Source organism: Tiliqua scincoides, chromosome 2, assembly GCF_035046505.1.
Source record: "Tiliqua scincoides isolate rTilSci1 chromosome 2, rTilSci1.hap2, whole genome shotgun sequence".
Classification (NCBI taxonomy): Eukaryota; Metazoa; Chordata; class Lepidosauria; order Squamata; family Scincidae; genus Tiliqua; species Tiliqua scincoides.
In genome coordinates, this window is record NC_089822.1 from 117,080,922 (window position 1) to 117,093,894 (window position 12,973).

General features: G+C 45.2%; 1 protein-coding gene across 1 annotated transcript in view; it reads left to right on the forward strand.

Annotated features, from left to right (window-relative positions):
• Window positions 1–11,280, forward strand: part of WNK3 (WNK lysine deficient protein kinase 3) — a 93,849-nt gene extending 82,569 nt beyond the window's left edge. The window contains exons 19-23 of the mRNA XM_066616373.1: window positions 1,925–2,385; window positions 4,610–4,821; window positions 5,239–5,340; window positions 9,211–9,410; window positions 10,948–11,280. Of these exons, the coding sequence (XP_066472470.1) occupies window positions 1,925–2,385; window positions 4,610–4,821; window positions 5,239–5,340; window positions 9,211–9,410; window positions 10,948–11,280 (1,308 nt within the window). The remainder of the gene's footprint in view (window positions 1–1,924; window positions 2,386–4,609; window positions 4,822–5,238; window positions 5,341–9,210; window positions 9,411–10,947) is intronic.
• The last annotated feature ends 1,693 nt before the right edge of the window (window positions 11,281–12,973 follow it).

Genomic DNA, 12,973 nt, shown 5'->3' on the forward strand with positions numbered 1-12,973 from the left:
TAAGCATCTTTTTAAAACTCTGATTGCTCAAGGGCTTTGAATGTTTTTGTCTGACGTTTCGCACACAGTTATGAAGTATGTTTCATAAAAATCAGACAGATATTCCAGGTAAATGTGTTTACCACGTAAGAATAGTATTTTAGCAGTTGATGGTTCCTTAATAATAATTGCTTGCTTTTGAATTGGTGTTTTTCACTGGATTTTATGAGGGGTCCAAATCTGAATGAGTTTCTTTTTCTTTTTCTTTTCTCAAATTGTTGGTTTGTGCTAGCAGGGGCATTTATTCCAGTTTTCTCTGAAAGAGAGTGTGTTGGGACTATAGCTCTTTCGTTCTGCAGTAATTATTCACGTGGCCTTCTGTTTGGTGCAGTAGCATTTTACATTCACACAGTGCATGGTGAGCGATATGCAGGTCTCTGTCATGCAGCTCCCTGTGCTTTAAATTGCTGTAAGTGCTCCCCCCTTCTCTGTCTCTATCTTCACCTTTGTTGTGTCGGAAGTCTTTATGAAACCACTTTGTTTTGTCTTCCCATTGCATGGCTGTAGAGAGCTTGTTGCAGTTGAAAGGATTTTCTGGCAGGCCTGGACGAGGCATATTGATGCCCATTCTTCCAAAGCTGTTTTACAAGGAATCTATAGACAAAATTATCGCCTGGAGATTAACTTGCTGTCTTTGGAGTCCTGGCCACATAAATATTTCCCAGGATCCTTTTTCATAGATTCCATATTGTTGGGCCTTTTCCTTGTTTTATGTGGCATTTTTAGCCAAAGGTCAGCTGGCTGCAAACTGACAGGCATTTCTGTGACTCAAGTAGCAGTACATTTATGGTAATTTTTCCATTTTTTGAATGGAAGGTAAGTATTTGCTTTCCTAAGTAGGCTATATAAGCTAAAACTTTTGTGTGCATATAGTAGCTTTTTAAGCTTGCATATTAAAAAACTATATTTATTTGTGTAAGCTGTGTGACTAAACTGTGTTTTTGTATTGTGTGAATCTTTTAACTGTTTTTACATGATATTGTGTTAAATGTATGGCTACTCATCTAGAGCCTTTGGGGACACAGTGGGTTCTAAATGAAGTCACAAGAATCTTAGCTCCTTGGAGCCCCTACCACTTCCTTCTCACTCTGCAGTTTAATGCTTAGTTGTGAAAGTTTAACTCATGCTGAACACAATGAGACTCACGGGCACATGACAGAATGCCAGGCTGCAGCCTGGGTTGAAGATTAACCCCTCATTGCTTGTCTATATAGCATTCTAAGTATGCAATCCTATGCAAGCTTACCTGGGACTAAGGGCCTGATCCTATTGGGCTTTAGCACAGCTCTGCAGCCCAGCACCAGTGTGAGTATCACAAATGTGCTGTAAGGCACGTTCACAGCACCTGCAGAATAAGTGCCTCTTGCTCTCAGCAGCGAGAAGGTAAGCACTGGACAGCACAGTAGCATGGGGAGGATGTCAGGAGGGTGCGGGGAGGCGTTCCTGGGCAGGGGAAGGGCAGAATGGAGGGATGGAGTGGCCTGGGAGTATGGTGGGACCTGTGGAGGTCTCCTCTGCTGGATCCTATCCTCCGTGTTGGGCTCAGAAGCACAACATGGGGCTTCTCAAGTCTGCACCAGTGATTTATCTGGCGCAGACTTGAGTAGCCCCATTGAGGGGGCTGGGGCTTTACTTAGGGATGGATAGCCCTTTCTCCTGATGAGACCTCCGGTGGCTTCCCTGATCCCACAGGATATAGCAGCAGCCGCTATAGCCTGCAGTGCCAGGAAGTATGGGATTGGGTTGCTCACCCCAGTGAGCATAATGAGAATTACTCCTGAGTAAACATGCATAGGATTGCAGTGTAATGCCACCTTTCTTGAAAAGGCATTCTTCCAAGCTAATGCTTTTCTTCCGTCTCTTTCTTTCTGTGTGCATATCTTAGGTTATCACAGTGCCCCAACAACTGGCTCTGGACAGCTCAGAAGGCGAAAGTGAGAAGTCTCCTTCAGAACTGGGGGCAGAAGAAATAGCTCCCAGGCAAGGAAAAATTGTGACCTTGGCCTGTGCCGTGGGTGAAACAGATGCATCCTCCACAACCCCTGAGCAGCGGGAGCTGGAAGAGACCTCTGCCACCGCTAGCAGCATGCAGTCTGGTTCAGATCCATGGTCCAAAGGTGTCTTTGTGCAGAAGCAGCCTAGCTCTGACAGTGAACTTTCTGCCCCCATGGGTGGAAGCCTGGAGGGCTGGGAGCAAAGCCAGCAATCACAGGAGGAACAGGGTGGCACCAATACAAAGAAGCGCAGCTCCCTCTTTTACTCTCCATCATCCCCAATGAGCAGTGATGATGACTCTGAGATTGAAGATGAGGACCTGAAGGTGGAGCTGCAGCGTTTGCGGGAGAAGTAAGGGCTTCTTCCTTCTCTTGAGGCTTCCAAATTGGGCCTGTGATCGACTTTCTCATGGTTCTAATTCCAAACCCTCATGAGTGACTAGAATGTGAAAAGAGCAGGCCACAGCAAGGTCTTTTTGGACTGTAGTGCACTGGCAGTCAGCATTTCTTTGGGGGATGGGTGGGCTATACCTGAGATAGTCTAGGTTAGATAGAGCCTTCTCCTTTCATGTGGTCTTGGTTTTCTTATGTTATATGTGATTATTACTATTAATTCATTAGTCCTGTATGATTAACTACATTTGGGATTATTACATTGTACAATAGTACATTACTATTCTATTGTATTCATTCAATTAATTGATTGACTCTGCAGAAATTTGCATATTTAAATATAGTTTTTAAATGTTGCATTGAAGACAGCTTCTTAGAAGAGGCATTTCCTTCCATATGGAAGAAAAGGAGCAATATCTCTTCTAAAAAGGTGCTTGATAGTAGCTTGTCCAAGACCAGCCAGTGCACTTCAGACCAAACTTGGATTTGAACTCAGTTTTCTGGATTCCACTATGTCTTCTGAACTACACAGGCTCTTGCCTTTTGATGAGCCCTTTTCTTAGCCTGCTCACTTGGAGTTTGTGGATTTCCAAATGTGCATCCTGCTTTATCTTTTGGCTGAAAGCAGCTAAAATACTACATGAAAACCCAAATCACAATGAAAATCAAAGACAAAAATCAAGATGTTCCAAGTTTAAATTACTTCCTGTTTTAAAAAAAACACTTAGGGTTGTGGCCCATCTCCTAGAGCAGGGGTGTCAAACCCATTTCATCCTGGGGGCCACATTGGATTCATGGCACCTGCTGACGGCCGAACTCCCAAGTGTGGCACCCAGAAGTGTAACATCACTTGTGACATCACTTCCTGTTTTTTTAAAAAGCTGAGGCTTCTCCCACGCTCTGCTACCTTACCCGATCCCAGACGCCATTTTACCACCAAGCATCCCCTGCCTCATCCCATACCAGACCCCATTCTACCACCAAGCATCCCCTGCCCGCCAGCCAGCCAAGCCTCCCAGTCGCCCCCCCAGCCCCCACCTACCTGGCAGAAGTCAGGGCCAGGGAAGCCACGCACAGCGGCTCCTGCTCCCAGACCCCCTCTGGCCACAACCAAAGCCCGAGAGAGCTCTGGCCATAGCTGGAGGGAGGACTGAAGGCTGGAGATGCTGCGCGCGGGTGCTCCAGCTCTCAGTCACCCCTTCCAGCCGCGGGGAGGACCAAGGGCCCGAGATGCCACACGTGGCTGCTCCAGCCCTGGGAACTCTCTCTGGCTGCAGAGCTGTGCTCGTGGTTGGAGTGAGCAGGGGTGGGGCAGCCCCAGAACTCCACCAAAGGTTGGGGGGCCGCCCAAAATGGCTCTGCGGGCCGGACATGGCCCGCGGGCCTTATCTTTGACACCCCTGTCCTAGAGTGTATCAAAGAAAGCTTATTAAAGTGGAAAGACTTTATAAGAATTTCAAATGCCTGCAGGAGTAAATAGATATGGCCAAGAAGCCTATTCCACAGAAAGGGAATCACAATCAAGAAGACCCGCCTCCACAGCCACAATTCTGATGTCCCACTCAGGTTGCATGTATGTGCCTGCTGATCTTAGTGGTCACAATTTATTGCCTTTCTATATCCTTTTCTGTCCTAAAGCAATGACACTGAGAGCCGGGCTAATTCTGTATTTCAACTGACCTGCACTGCAGATCAGCTTTACATTGAGTGAATGCCAATTCATGACTGAGTGGTGCAATTTGCACTGCGTTGCTGGCTGGCTGGCTGTACATCAAACATGATGGTGTGCAGCTGCAGTCTCAGTGCTTGCATCCAGAACAGTGTTGTTGCCAGGGTTATTCTGGGCCACACTGTTCTTGCCTGTGAAGGAACATCACAGGTTTGCCTCCTGTTTCCTACTGCATCAGAGCTACGACTTACCAACATATAGAGGGGTAGCCATGATGCTGTCATCTAAAGAAAATTATCCCTTCCTTCCTTTTCACCCAGCATTGTAATTTGTATGATTCTGGACTTTCTGTAGACCTGCACTGTGTCTCCTGGATCCGATACCTCCTGCTGGGGTAATAGACAGACAACCCAATCCTATGTATGTTTATTCAGAAGTTAGTTTGCACTCCTATGCACACTGAAACCAGTAGTTGCTTCTTCCTCACACTTTGCTTTCCTCATTTTCTGTGCAGGCACATTCAAGAAGTAGTGAATCTTCAGGCTCAGCAGAACAGGGAATTGCAGGAGTTATATGAACGGCTCCGCTCCATCAAGGACAGCAGGTCAGAGTCATCTGAAGTCTCCCTGCAGCTGTCATCCCCACGCAGACCCAAGTCTTTCAAAAGCAAGCTGCGCAGCAGGCCCCAGTCTCTCTCACATGCTGACAATGGCATTGTTGCTGCTGGTAAGAAAAAGGGAGGGGCAGGCAAACAACTGTTGGTGTGGCAGTAGAAATTTGGCAGAGTGAAGATTACTTAATATGGAACAAAACTGCAGAGTTCAGCAATTCATTCATGAGCTGGTAGGAAGTTTTCCAACAAGCTTCCTTTTCCTCTTTGCATTCCTTGCCATGGTAATTCTATAAAGAGTAAAAGTGTTGATCTTTTTCTTGTTAGCTCGCCACACCTAATGTAGCAGAAGTCTAGAAAGTGTATTTTTTTCCCAGTGAGCTGAAATTTTAAAAAAATATCCTCTAAGAATGGGTGCCCAAATCCCTGAGGCATCTTTTCAGATATTATCCTTATAACCTATTTATTTGATCACTGTGCAGACTGGTTTTGTTGCTTCTAAATTGTGTACTTTCCCTCCTTCTGCTCCACAGAATGTTGTTGCGCTACCACAGCTGCCTCTGTGATAGACTATCAGTTGAGCATTCAGGCTCATTTGCTGCATCAGAACTGTTCACAAGCTGAGCCTGGTCAAGGTATTTGCAAATGTCACCATACTTTGAAATAACAACCTAAATGCCTTCATTTGCTACATGTTATGCATAGATTCATCTTCTTGTTTTGGAAGTCAATCATTTCATAAATTCATAGCCTGGTAAATTGATATTTCATGAGACCCAGGTTGCTAAACACTTGAACAGGTCCTTGCTCTCATCTCATAAGAACATAAGAACAGCCCCACTGGATCAGGCCATAGGCCCATCTAGTCCAGCTTCCTGTATCTCACAGCAGCCCACCAAATGCCCCAAGGAGCATACCAGATAACAAGAGAGCTCATCCTGGTGCCCTCCCCTGCATCTAAAATAGCCCATTTCTAAAATCAGGAGGTTGCACATACACATCATGGCTTGTAACCCGTAATGGATTTTTCCTCCAGAAACCTGTCCAATCCCCTTTCAAAGGCATTCAGGCCAGATGCTGTCACCACATCCTGTGGCAAGGAGTTCCACAGACCAACCACACGCTGAGTAAAGAAATATTTTCTTTTGTCTGTCCTAACTCGCCCAGCACTCAATTTTAGTGGATGTCCCCTGGTTCTGGCGTTGTGTGAGAGGGAAAAGAGCATCTCTCCATCCACTTTATCCTTCCCACACATAATTTTGTATGTCTCAATCATGTCCCCCCTTAGGCGTCTCTTTTCGAGGCTGAAGAGGCCCAAACGCCGTAGCCTTTCCTCATAAGGAAGGTGCCCCAGCCCAGCAATCATCTTAGTTGCCCTCTTTTGCACCTTTTCCATTTCCACTATATCCTTCTTGAGATGCAGCGACCAGAACTGGACACAATACTCCAGGTGTGACCTTTGTACAACAGCATTACAATATTAGCTGTTTTGTTCTCAATACCTTTTTTAATGATCCCAAGCATAGCATTGGCCTTCTTTACTGCCGTCGCACATTGGGTCAACACTTTCATCGACCTGTCCACCACCACCCCAAGATTTCTCTCCTGATCTGTCACAGACAGCTCAGAACCCATTAGCCTATATCTAAAGTTTTGATTTTTTGCCCCAGTGTGCATGACTTTACACACTTACATTGAAACGCATCTGCCATTTTGCTGCCCATTCTGCCAGTTTGGAGAGATCGTTCTGGTGCTCCTCACAATCACTTCTGGTCTTCACCACTCGGAAAAGTTTGGTGTTGTCTGCAAACTTAGCCACCTCACTGTTCAACCCTGTCTCCAGGTCATTTATGAAGAGGTTGAAGAGCACCGGTCCCAGGACAGATCCTTGGGGCACACCGCTTTTCACCTCTCTCCATTGTGAAAATTGCCCATTGACACCCACTCTCTGTTTCCTGGTCTTCAACCAGGTCTCAATCCAGGAGAGGACCTGCCCTCTAATTCCCTGACTGTGGAGTTTTTTCAGTAGCCTTTGGTGAGGGACCGTGTCGAATGCCTTCTGAAAGTCCAGATATATAATGTTCACAGGTTCTCCCGCATCCACATGCCTATTGACCTTTTCAAAGAATACTAAAAGGTTTGTGAGGCAAGACTTACCCTTACAGAAGCCATGCTGATTCTCCCTCAGCAAGGCTTGTTCATCTATGTGTTTTGAGATTCTGTCTTTGATGAGGCATTCCACCATCTTACCCGGTATAGATGTTAGGCTGACTGGCCTATAGTTTCCCGGGTCCCCCCTCTTTCCCTTTTCAAAGATCAGCGTGACATTTGCTATCCTTCAATCCTCTGGCACTGTGGCCATTTTTAGGGACAAGTTGCATATTTTAGTCAAGAGATCTCACTTGATTTCTGCCAGCCAGATCTTAAACAGAGATCCATCTTGGTTTCAGATCATCTTGAAACAGGGCAAAACTCTAATACTTGCCATTTTAATAACTTCCTCTTGATGATGATGATCTTATAAAAGACAGATGGTACCAGCAAGTCAGTAAAATGTACATATTGTAGGAGTATGACATTCCACACATCTGTAACTTTATTATGTAAGCACAGAATCTATCTGGCATTCTGGACATTGAAGACTCAGTTTCATTAATTTTTTAATTGATTTTTTTTAAAGCAAGTTTCTAGCTATCACAAATTAGAGTGCTTCATGCAGCACTGGTATTTGCTGCAGTAAGCATCTAATGTGTAAAAATAATATACATGTCTTCATGTATATTGTCTGTGGTGCAGGGAACCACAGCAAAGTCGTGTGTCGCTTAACGACAGGGATACGACCCTGCACCCCCCTTGTCAAGCAAGGCTTGACATTTAGCAAAGCCTCCGAAGATGAGGGGAGCTGTGATTCCTTCGCTTTTGGAGGTTTTTCTGAGCCTCGCAGAGGCATCCGTGTGCTGCCTCTGCAAGGCTCAGAATGCCCATTTCAGGTGAAAAGATGCAACTTCCAGTTTCCTTGAGAAACTGGAAGTCACATGTTCTTTGCTGATACAGCCAGTCTGAGTCTCGAAGAGGCAGCTTGCAGATGCATGTTGCCTATGTGAGGCTCAGAAAAGCCTCCAGCTGCGAGGAGAGCACAGCTTCCCTCAGCTTTGGAGACTTGGAGGGGGTAAACAGGGACCAGCGGTGGCTGTCACATATTCGGGCCATTGCTGGTTGGAACCAACCAGCCTTCACCTGTACTTGGGAGTGTATTATCTTCTCTTTACACCTTGTGTTTTCCCTGGCAAACAGCCATGTACCTATGATGCTGCATAAAGTGTGAAGCAGCTCTGAGACATGGGAGGGAAACAATTTCTTACATTAGAAAGGCTCTGAGCCTGGAAGGTTGTGGGCAAGCCTTCCCGTGGTTGGAGTGAGACTGTCCTATTTAGTTCCTTGTCTTTCTCACACAGGTGCCATGCCCTGTTCACCTTCTTAGCACTCTTGAATATTATAAGAACATAAGAACAGCCCCACTGGATCAGGCCATAGGCCCATCTAGTCCAGCTTCCTGTATTTCACAGCGGCCCACCAAATGCCCCAGGGAGCACACCTGATAACAAGAGACCTCATCCTGGTGCCCTCCCTTGAATCCAGTGATTCAGTGATCCAGTGATCCAGTGAATGTTGAATCCAGTGATTCTCAAACTTTTTAGCATCAGTTCTCACCTTAAAAAAAGTTTCATTTTAAAGCTGCTCAAGGTTCTGTGGCTTTAATATAATAGGGGTGTTTGAAAATGGTATTTAAATTGATTTGAAAAAAATTTAAAAAGGCAGAAAGCTGTGTTAATGTGTTTTTATTCCAAGTTTTCATTTTTATTAATTTTAAAAATTTGAAAAGTATACTAGGTAGGTGATACAGCGTCAGCAGATGCAGCCACAGTATTATATCTAACTAGAAAAGTAATCTATTTTAATTTCTGAAAAATACCTTAAACACCAAAATGCGGTATTTTGTGTTTTTATTCAGACATTTTAAACACAAAATGCAATGTTTTGTGTTTTTATGTGTTTTTAACAACAAAAAACCTCTAGTAATTGGGCAATAGTGCTCCCCCCCCCCCCGGCTGCTTAATCCTTGATGTACACTGCCCACCCTATCAGTTTTTTCAAACCACCAAAAATTGGGTTGTATCTCACTGGTGGGCCACAGACCCACAGCGTGAGAACCACTCAAATCCAAATACCCCTTTTCCCTCCCTCTCTGCTACCCAGTCATTTATTTAAATCTGGTGGCAATCTACCTTTGGTTTATACATGCAAATCTGTAGGGATTGCAAAGTTTATACAGAATAAAAATCTTGAGTTTTCTGAGCACAGAAGTTTAGACTTTTTGACACACACCACCACAGTTCTGACTCTTTTGCTATTCTTATCTGCCTCAAGTTGGAAGAGACCTAAACAGCACGTCATATAACAGTCCTGACAACTTTCTGTCCTTTTAAAATATCCCTCCTCCCCAGACCAGCTCTGCATTGTCAGCACTGCATCTTGTCAGCAGTCTGCAACCAGTAAGAAAGGGATGTTCACTGATGACTTGCACAAACTGGTCGATGACTGGACAAAAGAAAAGGTGGGCAACTCCCTTATCAAGCCAAGCCTCAACCAGATCAAACAGAACAAGCATCGGCTGGACACCGACAGCTGGAGCAAAGTATATGAGGTGAGGGGGATAGGGTTGATTTATGTGGAGGTGTGGAATGACTGGTGTTGTCCATTTAAGTGATCTGTACGCTTAGATATTATGGAGATCTGGTGGAGCCACCATGGCTCACTGCGTCAGGCTGGGGAGAAGAAGCAAAGTGCACTGTCTGTAGATCTGACCTTCACACGTCAGTATTTTCTGGGGTGACTGTGACAGACAATACAAACTGTCTCAGAAAGGGCAATTGCAGCTACCAGAAGGGGAAACCAAGAAAAAAAGAAGGGTGTCATTATATGCCCTTCTTTCCATCTGGAGAGAGGCCAGGTGCTAGGGTTCCCTCAGTATGGAAGCCAGCTGTGAAAGAACTTCTAGGAAACCAACGGATGTAGCCAGTCTCAGCACCTTTGCACAAAGACCTGGTAGGATTAGCTATGATCTGTAAGAGAGTGAGGAGTAATAGGTCGCTGCTCTGGTTTGATTGAAACAGGACAGAGAACTTTCAAAATTGAAATACTGGGCAGCCCTCAGTATCCACGGGGGTTCCATTCTATCTTATGGTCCAATCCTGATGGCCCATTGCATTGCCAGAACTTACATTACACTGGCAGTGTTCTTTATGGCTGTTGCAAAATGCAACATGCCATACAGCATGGTCTGGCTGTGCTGCAAGTGGTGAGCAGCCAGATCTGCATGCTTGTGGCCTCCCAACAAGCTCTGGTGCAGGTAAGCAAGCATGGGGGTGGGCGGGAGGCAAGGGTGGGCAGAAGAGGGAAGCGGGAACAGGGAGGAGAATGGGGCGGGGGTGGATTGAGGCTGGGAAGGGGGGTGGAATCAGCAACAGTAGCATCACCAGTTTCTTCTTCCTGGGTTTGATCCCCTGACCTGGGCCCACTCAACTGGCACAGATCATTGTAGACCCAGTGGGGATGGAAGAGCTTACCCTGAGGCAAGGGTACAAGTGTTCCCTTACCTTGAGGAGGTCTTTGTGGCTCAAAACTCCCCCATGGGATGTAGTGCACGCCCTGTTAGCGTGGCTGCATCTGTGCAGGAGTTATGTAGAATAGTTTGAAGTCTAACAGTGCTTTATGAATGGGGCTGAGAGCAGAAGAGAATGCAAGGGGCAACTGTACTGCCTAGAAAGAGTTCTTGCCATTGGGAATTTTGAGGAGGGCAGAGATTGAGATGAAGATGGTTGAGAGGGACCTACCCTGTCTACCATCCATAAATATGCCAGTGTTTATGCCTAAGGATGTTTCCCCCAATCCTAGGATTCTGAAAAGGTGTAAAGTGCTTGGAACTGGCTTTGTTTTGCAAACCATCTTCTGGTTGTCTTGAAAAAAGGCAAGTTTTTCATTTTCCTAGCAGCTTTGAGGATGGCCCTGGCATAACTGGGCAGGTTGAGCTTTTTTGCTTCCTGCATTTCAACCCTATGTTGTATTCTTTCCATTAACAAGATGTAGCAAAGGGTGCAGAATCTGCTGAAATGTGCTAAGGACAATTACTGAGTGCGTATTTTTCTCATTTTGAATCATTTCTCATTGCTCTTGTTTTAAAGACTGCAACAACGTCTACAGTGGGCTACACATCTACGTGGATATCATCGCTTTCCCAGATCCATGGGACTGTACCAGCTGCTTTGCCCCAAGGACTTCCCCTGTCACCCTTCTCTGGCACACTGTCGCCCTATGGAGTGCCCCATGTCTGCCAGTACAACACGATGGCGGGGACAGCTTACCCAGTGCAATGGGTGGGCATTTCTGGGACGGCCCAGCAGTCTGTTGTTGTTCCTACTCAGCCTGTGGGACCTTTTCAGCCAGGGATAAGCATGCCAGCCTTTCCAGCATCACCTGTGCAAAACGCATCTCCCATCCCCCCAGGTCCCAAATGAAGGCAGATGACTATAGGATGATAGTATGGGGACCGTGCCTATAACTCATGATTCCATTCTTCTGCCTTGCATTCTGCGGCCTGGATTGGGGAGGGGGGAATCTCCCAGCGCAGCAACATGGTGGGAGTGATGCATTCTTCTCTTTGAATACTTGATTTAATTTTCAGGGGGAGGGGGGATTTTTTTAAGTACTTGAGAGAGCTTTGGCCTGTGCATCTCATTGTTCTTAAGATGGACAACATCACCATGTGCTGCTTATTACTGAACCTTCTCTGTCATTCTTGACCCATGCCCCCTTGCCTTCCCTCTGTTTGCTACTGTTTTTTTAAGGTGATGTTACCTTCACTTCCCTTATATACATATTGGCATCTGAGTTGATTCATTGAAGGGGAGGCAGCAGCAGTGAAGAATGTTGCCTCAGATTCTCCCTAAATTTGTTTCTGCTGGTTTCGTTAGCAACTCAGGCTACTTTGGGATAAAAAACGGTCTGATTAGTAATGTGACCTGCTGTCGTTGAATCCTGTTTAAAACACACCCCTTTAAGTGATAAGCCTTTTGGGGGAAGTACTGAAGGATGAGAGACACATAAATGCGGCCAGTTAGTTGACTTATCAAGGCCTGCAGTTGCTCCTGGGCAATTCAGAGTGACCGTTTGTATAATGGCAGCTAGATCCTAATACGCACACTGCATTCAGCCTGATTTTTGTAATTGAGTTTTGGGGGCATGGCTTTTAAAAAGTTTTTTTTATTTTGCAGCTGAAAGAAATCTTATATTGTGAAAAGGGGGTAGAAGAAAGGGTGAGAGAGTGTAAAATGCCTAGGAAATTTTTTAAACTTGTCCTATCTTTTCCATTTGCACCTCATCTGTGATCCATAGGGGTTTTTTGTGGACTGAAAATTATGTGTGGAAACAGGGTCATGTGCACATTGCTTTGCATTTATTGGACTGCCTTCCAGTGATACAGGCGCCTAGTTTAGACAAACAGTGTTGTCTCTTGCAGCGTCAAATGTCTCTGTGGTTGCCGTACTTGGTCGCTTGCTACCAAGTTTGAACAGTGGACCTTTGCAGAGAACTTTTGCAAGCCAAGTAAGCTCTACAAGCATGTATGGTAGCAAGAAAATATTACTGGGTCCTTCAGGGTTGGCTGTTGTTTTTTAAAAACCTCATCTTAGCTGAAGAGGAAAATATGTTTGTTCAAAAACTAGAGAGCTGGAAATCTGCTGTGTAACTCAATATGAAAAGCTACTGCCTCCTCGAATCCTATACCACATACAGCTCCCTAATTTTATAAACTCTACTTGATAGAGTTTGCTTGGTTGTTACATAAGGTCTGTGAATTCATTTTGACAGGAGATTAGCTTGATTTGATGGTTCCATGTTGGTTTCAACAAGCCATAGACTACAGAGATGGCTTTAATTTGCTGGGGTTAATATCCTGCTATTCTTTGCATCCTTAACACAATGTCTTTAGATGCTTCCTATTTGGAGCATTTTTGTAACACAGTGGTTTGCTTCTATTAGATCCTAGACTTTTTGTAACATACATGAACTTGCTACCCCACTTCCTGTAGCTGGATAGAGAATTGCAGAGTTCGGTTGTACATTTAATTCACGGAGTTAAATGTTTGGAATGTGGTCAGAGATTTGTGATATTGTTGAATATTGAAGCTGACTTGCTTTGCTGATGAATAC